Genomic DNA, 9,742 nt, shown 5'->3' on the forward strand with positions numbered 1-9,742 from the left:
AAAGAGAGAAGGGTGATATATGATATTATCTTTTTAACAAAAAATTGTCAAAATCAATCACAAAATTGGATTTTTGTAATAAAAATGTCAAAATTTTTGCTCGCTCGCTTCGCTAACTCGCATTTTATTTTTATTTTTTGGCCCGATACTCCATATCGCCCCCTCAAAATTTTTTGCTTCATGACGCCATTGCGCGTTCCATGATATGAACGGGAAATTTTTGGCTCTTGCCCGCCCCCCCCCCCCCCGACCCCTGTTAAGCCCCTGTACCAACTATCCTCATACTGCTACTGAATGGAAAATGTACAAAGCATTTTTTTTTATAGTTGGAGCTGAATATAAATCACATGAACATCTTTTTTATCGTCATTTGTTAAGACACTAAATATTGTCGGAAAATATTGCAGTATGTGCGACCTTTATGACAAATAATTTATAGATAATATTATGTGTATCATTATTCCCTTTTTATGTGTGTTTAGATGGCATTGTACTATTAAATTTTACCTGAGTGGCAGTGTCTGTCCCCATTTTACCTATGAAGTTATCATGAGAAAGCAACAAAGTAAATTACATTTGTTTTGCCCGTTAAAAGCACTCCATTGAATTATAAAATAAAAGAAATAAGGTACTGTGACATTTTTTTTTTTTTTTGGGGGGGGGGACTTGTCAAATTTTTCAACGAAGAGAAGGAATCGAACCCCCTAATTGAAAACCCTGGCTAAGGGGCTGATTTATGAACATTTTTACCAATAATTCCCTTGCCTAAAAAAAAACACGCACACATATCCATCATAAATGCATTATCCTAGTATTTTATAATATAAAAAGTGGGTAGGGCCTATACTCATGTTAATTCAAGATTATCCTAACAATCAAAATATCAATCAAAATTGGGGTGCTAGAATCATAAGCGCGGTTCAAAACGCCTTTTTTCATCTCTTCATAAATAATAGATTCAACGAGGTTCTGTCGACCGTCATGCGTCCTCGAAGTAATATATCCATCCTTGAATATTCATAAAGCAATCCGAAAAGAAAATCAATTCATTTTCTGCTCAACTTCGATATTTCTATGTGAGGAAATTGAGCCCATGAATAAAGATATCAATTTTCTGCCGAATTGGGTCACACTTTGCCATGACTATCAGTTTTTCTTTTGACTGATTTCTAAGCTCTCGTCTTTTTCTATACAGAAGAGGATGTTGAAGTCCATCAGTAGAGCTATGATTACACCGTAACATTTTAACCAAGTGCTTTCAAATTATTGTTTTAGTTGGTGCCTAACAACTTCTATTGTCTTTGTTTTAAAAATAAGATTCTGATTTATTTTGGGTAATAAATAACCTACATTCATCTGTTCATAAATTAATGTTGATATTTAAAATGAATTGTTACATGATATAATAATCTATGACGAGTTTCTATATTTCTGGTCACCCGTGTTTTAAAGATGTGTTTCGGTACTGAATCTTACCTTGTTTAAATCGGGGACAATATCAATTTTGAAAAGATCAATGGTCAATTACATTTGCTTCAAAGAGAAAAAAAGCAGCCCTTGTTTTAAATATTGTTTTGTACTAACCTTTTTAGTAGTCTATTGATATACTTGCTTATAGTGATTAATATTACTTAATCAGAATTCTCGAAGCGATCTTCCCCTAACAGTCAGACCGCAGGTCCCTATGCTAATGAGCAAAAAGGCCAGATTCATCCAAATCATCTCGTGGCTGAATCCTCCTCCTTGCAAAATCTCGTGATTCGTGAGATTTTCTTTCTCTAAGAATTTACCTGTTTTAACCTCAAGTTAAATGAAATATTATTACACCATCAGATAGAGTATAAGTTACTATTTCATATTGGTCATTTATTTTGTATAAAATATTTTGTTAAATAAGTAAATTTCTGGCCTGAAAATGTGCCTTAAAACTGAATTTTCTTCCTCTGTTTTCTTTTGCAAATTGTGCAAAACTTTTTATTTGAGCCTCAATGATATCTATATCACCATAAAGCTGAACTTCTGTTCTTTCTCACAATGCCAATCTTGATATGCGGCACCTTTTAATCGGGTCAAGATCACACTTTTCCCACCAAGGTACAAGACGAGATTTCTGAAATTTTGCACTTGCAAGAAATCCAGAGTTCTGATTGGCTGGATAAGGTTCACAGAACAACAGGCGCGGGGTATTTGAGGAGATTACCACATGGGAAGTGTGACCTTCCCACGAACCCAGGCACTGGAACCGTTGGAATTTGCCATTGTGTGGTCTCTTTGACCAATCAGAGAGCAGTATTCTTGTTTTCAAGCTGCTTTATGTACCTGGCAAATGAAAAGTGTGATCTTGACCCGATTAAACCAATTCTTATTTTGAAACCTATATCATTTTAAAGCATACATATTCAGCTTTATCATGATATAAAAATCATTTGGGCTCAAACAAAAGTAAAGTGTGAAAATAGCAGCTTTTGTCAGGTGAAAATATTTATTTTGTAGCATATTTTAGATTAAAATTTTAACCTATATCACAAAATCTTTGAATAAATCCAAACACATGACCTGAAAGAATGATTCTTCTTCTTTACAATGGTACCAAATTCATGAAATTCGATGCACAATTAGAGCAGCAATGACCGAATGAATAGAGGTGTTTTGGTCCGCATCAAGCTCATTAAATATGCAAAACATCTCAAGTCATGAATATCACTTGGATGAAAGAAGCCACTTTCTTGGGACCTGCAGTCTGACTGCTAATGTAGCATAAAAACAGGGGCGACACCACAGGAGGAAGGGGGACCACCCCCATCTCCATATCCTAGTATTTTTCAAGTAGTAAAAATAAGGAAAGGAAGATGAAAAAATAATAGAAAAAAATAGAAAAGAAAGGAAGAAAGAAGAAGAGCATTAAAAGAAAGTTTGGGCCGTGTAAGGCTATATTTATCCCTATTTTTCAACTAAATAAAAAAGACATCTTCTTAAAGTCATCTCCTCTAAGTTATTCCACCCCACCCCCCGCTACGACAATACACTGGTACTACATGTATATCTACACGTTAATGTAATACTTCATTCACACATTCATGCAATCAACATAATATGAAATGAAAGACATTATTCGTCATGTGCAATATACCTCACTAAAGATCAATTTAATATACAGATACAAGTCATTTGACGTAATTACGAGCTCAGTTGAAAACATGAAAGAACTTCTGAACGATGAAATATCGAAATGAATTGCGAAGAATCGTTATCAAATTGTGTCAAAAAGCGAGGAATAATCATTTCCCTTGATATATACTCAATTATACAACTCCCAAGAATGTTCTGTAATCTGATTGGTCCAAATCGGATCACATGATATTCAGCGAATTGCACTATGGCATCCAAAATGCGCTATCCTGCACTCTGACTTCATACCAAATGTATATTATCCTGCACTCAGACGTCATACCAAATGCACTATCCTGCACTCTGAATAGTGCGAGGTCTGCATAATATCATTCGGGGCAACTCAGTAACATGGTGGAGGGGTTGTATAAAACAAACAATGCACGCAATCTTGTGCATAGAGGACCTAAATAATGAACTATGTGCTCGACTCGCCAAATGGATATACCGCACTCGGTCCTGCTATCTGACCTCGATGCGGTATATCCATTGGCTCTTCTCGCACGGCACATCGTTCATTATTTGGCCCTGCATGCACGCGCTTACGTGCATTATTTGTATTATGTAATGTTGGCATTAAGAATGTCTACATAATGATTCAAATATGACTGAAGATAATGTCTTTACACATAACTCCTTGTATATATTGTTAGAATATTCAGATTAATTCCGTAATCATTCGATTGTTAAGAAAATAAAAATCAAATTTGTAAATTAATTATACACCAATATGGTTCATGAATGGTTGACAACTTACAATCCTTTCATGAAAGTAAGTAGAGTAATGCATTTTAGTACTGAAAATCTCAAAAGGAAAAAAATGCCCCCACAAAAAAGGGGGAATGCAATTCTTAATATACGAGCAATTATCTGGTCTTCAGAATCAATAGTAAATAATAACAAATATGTCAACAAGAATGTAAATGTCAATATTCAATTCAATGCCTGTATTAACAGACAAACTCACAAATTGTTGAAATGCTGCAGATTAAATACCAAAGTGAGGTTTCAATACTGTCTAAAGGGTCAAGAATATATGGTTAAACCAAAATTAAAAAAAAAATAAAGACATTTCTCTACTTGTATCTCCCTTCTTATATACTTTCTTATTTTTAAGACTAATGACATGATAAACAAGTGATAATAGTTAATACTATAGAATTCCAGAACCAATAAAAAAAATCATAATCATGTGTTAACCTATATCTACACTTAACCAAAATATATGATATCAATAAACACGTGCTCTAATCATTATGTTATCGATGACATTCCACAACTATCGAAAAAAATCAAAAATTATGGAAGCAAAAATAACAAGCTGTATGATCTTAGCAAGGTTTGTACAAGCACAGAATATATTATAGTAGTTGATATTGAATGGCACACTCCTATTATAGAGCAAGTCGATTTCAATAAAGTGTCTTAAACAAACTACCAAAAGTATTCCATCAAATTCTAGATAAAAATCTATTTACATTTAATGTTTTGATATTGTCATTGATTCCAAAATAAAATAATATAAAATAAAAAGACACCGTTCAAATGGATGAATGCGATACGTCACAAGCAAAATTTTCCCTTCACATTTTGGAAATAGCCAATGGAATGTGCAAACGATCATTGTAGTAAATTAAGGAGCGATCCTTTACGTTACTCTTTGAAAAATGACAAAATCAACAAAGTTCAACAACAAAAAATGCGCGTATGACGTCATCACCTCAATCTGTGTATCGTCGTCTCATAAGATATATTTTTAACATTCACACAGTCTATTACTTCGTTATTTTTCATCCGATACAATGTTACAAAAGTTTTGAGTAAAAGAAAATATGAAATCTTTATGCGTCAATAAAACCTTAGGGCTCTTCGTGGTTGATTTTTTTTCTGAAAAACATTGTACATAAAATATCAACAGAATTGTTAATGACTAAATAAGCGTTTATGATTACTTTAAGCAATACGTCCTTTGAAATATAATCAAGCTTACTATATTAAGGTTACTGTGTCCGTTATCTAATGAAATAAATTATAATACAAATAATCGATATCACCTAAATGCTCATGTGTATTTAGAGAACGTATCATTGTAAAATGCACCGAGAAATATGACATAAGTCGTATAGGCCTTTGTGTATGAAAATTAATATTTCGTTGAGGAACGCTTTGGTAGGAGAGTCTTAACGTGAATGGTAATCCTTTATGTTTAAGAGTGTAAGTGTAAATTCTGAGAACAGCCGCAGTAGAAAATATACAGTTAAAGGGATGGTCTGGGCTAAAAATATTTATCTATTTAAAGTTTATAAATATTTTGAAAAAACAGTTATATGCACATTGTCATGAATATTCATTAGGTGGGCTGATGATGTCACATCCCCACTTTACTTTTTCTTATGATATTTACATGAAATCATAAATGTTTCATTTTTTCATACATGTGTAAATGATGTGTCTCCATTATGATGAAATAAGTTGCGACAATAAATAACTAATGCATTTAATCAGTTTTCAATACAATTGTTTGAGTTCTTGGTAGAAAATTTCATGTAATAAATACCGAAGAACAAGTGGGGATATGACATCATAAGCCTACCTAATGAATATTCATAAAGACATGCCTAGAACTGTTTCACCGGAATAATGAAAATCTTAATTCAATAACTTCGTTATTTGTTATCCGACTTTGATCAAATTTTCAGCATTTTGCTCTGTGAATTTTTCTCTATTTATTGAGATAGAAATATCTCCAGCAGTGATGGTGAAACATGTGATATCATTGATGTGTTAAAGTGATAGCATTACGAATTAAAAAAATTAAGACTGTCTCTGCACGACATCTGCTTCCGACTTGGACACTTTATAATGTAGTCGCTATCGTCTACCGTACATTCTGATGATGGTTCGGTCAGCTGTACCCTATAGCCCTGTACATCAGTTCTTAATGTTATACGATACTTGATCGGTGGAGTTTTGTTCTACCACCTTTATTGGACGTGAATAATCAAACTAGAACTCGATACGGTAGATGTTGTTTGTCGATCGTCCGACCTTCGATCTAACTAACTAGAAATTTAATGAGCAGGGCTCATTACAGAATTTGGCTGGCGTTAAGCGATGTTGGTCCATACAACGTGGACGGTTGGAGAGAAAAAAGAAAACTTGAAGCTGGTTTCATGTGATGCGTTAAAGCATTGTTTTCGTCACAATTATTGGCCTATAAAGATATCTTGCTCCTGATGGGCATAAAGGGGGTATTGGGTAACCTTTTTTAATTTTGAACGTAGAGGTGTGTAGGTTGATCTCCGTGGGGTCTTAGAAGGGTGCATGTTATACTTTCTGACATCTGTGATTGGTAGAGCATTGAAACGTCCTGTTGCAACCTTGACATTCGGAGTTGCTGGAACATGCTCGCCCCTCAACACTCTTGTCGCACCCCTGGATGGTATAGCAAAATGAGAGACATAAGGGGAGAAGAGAGGAGGGAGAGAGGAAGGACGAGGAGATGGGGTGTTTAAGTAAGAGAGAAGTAGAAAATTAAAAAATATATATGATGGAAAGGGGAATCAAATGTGGAGATTGGATCGAGGCAAGATTGGAAAACAATCAAAAATAATTTGTCAATCTACTGATAGTAAAAAAAAAATAGGTTCATAAATATGTCGATACACTGGCATGATTAAAAATAATTCGCTAATTGTTTTGTTAAAATTCAATTTCTGTAAGGATAGTAAAATTGGATACACAGCCATTGTTCTACTTACTCTCTTTCTGTCCCTAAACAATCCCCACATATCTGCGAAGGCCGCTGATGATGATGATTCTGTAGGTTCTTGATCATGTGTAGGTTGAGGGTAAGGAACAAAAGACATAAACCAACCGTCAGAGGTATCATCAGCAGTATCATCAGAGCTGGATACAAAGGTTCCAAACCCGTCTGGTCCAATGGACTCCTCAATGACAAGTGGTGCTTGCCCTGGAATGATATGAATGGTTTTGCTAGTTCCTCCTGATGTTCTGCTATTTCCTCCGAATTCTGTTTCTGCTGGAGTATGGTGTACAGGTTTAAAAGCCCCCCATGCTCCAAAACCACTGTCTTCAATGGTTTTTGTCCCCGTGGGTATGATAGGTCCACCAAAGACTCCATCTGGGCCCAAATCCTTATCAGAGTGCGTGGTACCATGAGGTACCCATGGACCAAAACCATCATCATCTGGGATAGCTGGTTGAAGAGCAGGTACTTCTACGACGGGGCCAAAGGCACCCTCATCAGTCTGATCATCAGCCTGTGATGGTGCAATAGGTTTAAACGCACCCCATGTTGGTTTATGATGTCGATGGTTTGGTTGCTTCTGGATAGATGGCAAAGGGAATGGTAGGATCTCCCTAGCAGCCTTGTGAGAACCAAAGGCTAGTTCACGCAGAGAAGTAGGATTCATTGGATGCATTATGGCATTCTTATGGGCGCTTGAGTGATGCTGATGATGCTTAAAAGGCGATGTGGTATGTTTCTTGGGATGTAGAGGACGAGAATATACCATAGAGAAACTACACCAGATTAAGACTACGCTAACAATTATTAATGTCCTTGGTAAAGGCTCCATCGTGATGATATTCTTATTCCAACTACAAGATTTTTATCACTGCAAAACAATGGCGTGTCTCCTTTCCTTTTCTGCTTCTACATGTACCTGTAAATCGGTAGATAGAATATATGTATAGAGATAGATATTTTGGAGGAACTCAATTTAAATTATTTGCATTACTGTATTATTGTATTGGAAATATCATAAGGCAAAATAGATGAATATCAAATATTTCTGTTTTATATTGAAAACTTCAATTAATATGAATATTGAATTGACCGGAATAGAAATTGATTTGATTTCATCTACCGAATCTCATCATTTTTACATAATACATGTACATAGTTTGTGGCAATGTGAACTAACAAAAGAGACATTATAATCTAGGTTAGAAACAAGTGAATATGTTATCATGGTTAGATGAAATCACTAAGTTATGAACGTCAACATTTCGTATCTGAGAAACATTTAATATAACTTCAATTAGTTACGGATAGCTCTATTTACATGATTTAGTCTTTAGAAGCAAACTTACAATAAATACAAAAATTATGCATAAATAAATGTAATCATTAATATAATTCAATAAATGTATATACTGGCATCTTGTTTATGTTCCTCTGATAGATTTTTCTCGAATAAACTTTTATTCATTTGCAACTGGGAATATATAGTTCTTATTTTATATGATTATGTAACAAATTAATATGAAATTGATAAACCAAATAAAAATGAATTACATATACAAAAATATCTATACAAATGCGGAGTAACGATGGTAAAATATGTACCACATTATTAGTCTGCTGTTGTCACAAATCAGTATAGATTATTGTGAAATCTCTCGAGATTTGATCAACAACCATATTGATGTCAGATGTGTGAGAAGACAACAAGTATTCATGGCAAACACGCACTCTTCTTTCAAACATTAATTGACGTTGGAGAGGAAATGCCATGCATAATTGTTATTTCAGAAGAGAGTGTGCAAAGCTGTGTTGGTGTGAGTGTGCTCTGGATATTCGTTCTTGTAGCAGATTTAAAGGAGTATAGGCTCAGTAGAATGTAATATGGAAGAAAACAAAATCTCAGATCGAACATTAATTGTTTACTTGTTTAATTGAAATAACTGACTACCTGTTAAATAATATTGATTGTGGCTTAATAACAGGTGCGATATTCCTTGATCTGAAAAAAGCCTTCGACGTAATATCTCACGAAATATTGTTATAAAAAATGCCATATTATGGTATAACATCGGTCGAATTAGACTGGTTCTCATCATACCTAACATATAGACAGCAATGTGTCTCGTTTCAAGGCGTCCAGAGTGATTTTTTACAGATCTATTCAGGTGTGCCGCAAGGGTCAATTTTGGGCCCCCTGATGTTTTGTTTATTTCTAAATGACATTTGTAACTTGAAATTTAGTAATCAAATCAAGATTGCACTTTACGCTGACGACACGGCTCTGTTTTGTAAAGGAAATAATTCAAAAAGCACTCAGAAAAAATTACAAAAACATTATGATTTACTGTGCAAATGGTTTGAAATAAATAATATGGAAATCAATGCAAAGAAAACCAAAGTGATGGTTTTTGGGACGAAACATAAAACTAAGAATCTAAGTATGAATATCTTTCACGGAAGAGAATACCTTGAGAATGTTTCTGATATCAAATATTTAGGGGTAACCCTTGACCAAAGTCTAAGTTGGACACCGCACATCTTTAATCTAACTAATAAAATCAACCGGGCTATTTCATGCATTAGAATATTAAATGTTACTTGAATCGACGCATTCTCAAGCACCTTTACCATGCTCTTGTTCTCCCACATATAGATTATTGTTCGGTTGTTTGGGGTAAGTGTAAAAAGAAAGATTTGCTCAAATTACAGAGGACGCAAAACAGATATGCTAGATTAGTCCTCAATGCAGACTATTGTACCACAAAGGATTTCCTTTTAAACAATCTTCAATGGCAAAGTATT

General features: G+C 34.4%; 1 protein-coding gene across 2 annotated transcripts; it reads right to left on the minus strand.

Moving 5' to 3' along the window:
• Window positions 1-3,120: 3,120 nt before the first annotated feature.
• LOC129256147 (uncharacterized) lies at window positions 3,121-7,858 on the minus strand. Of its 2 annotated transcripts, XR_010293149.1 has the most exons (3): window positions 6,930-7,858; window positions 5,950-6,603; window positions 3,121-5,535 (listed from the first exon to the last, which is right to left on the minus strand). XR_010293149.1 is itself a non-coding variant. In XM_054894420.2 (2 exons), exons 1-2 carry the CDS (start codon window positions 7,767-7,769, stop codon window positions 6,496-6,498), a joined length of 948 nt encoding a protein of 315 aa, XP_054750395.1. In that variant the 5' UTR covers window positions 7,770-7,857; the 3' UTR covers window positions 3,121-6,495. The 2 variants fall into 2 exon arrangements, 1 of the variants encoding a protein (XP_054750395.1); XM_054894420.2 differs by having other exon boundaries at window positions 3,121-6,603; window positions 6,930-7,857.
• Window positions 7,859-9,742: the final 1,884 nt, after the last annotated feature.

Source organism: Lytechinus pictus, chromosome 3 (genome assembly GCF_037042905.1).
Source record: "Lytechinus pictus isolate F3 Inbred chromosome 3, Lp3.0, whole genome shotgun sequence".
Taxonomy (NCBI): Eukaryota; Metazoa; Echinodermata; class Echinoidea; order Temnopleuroida; family Toxopneustidae; genus Lytechinus; species Lytechinus pictus.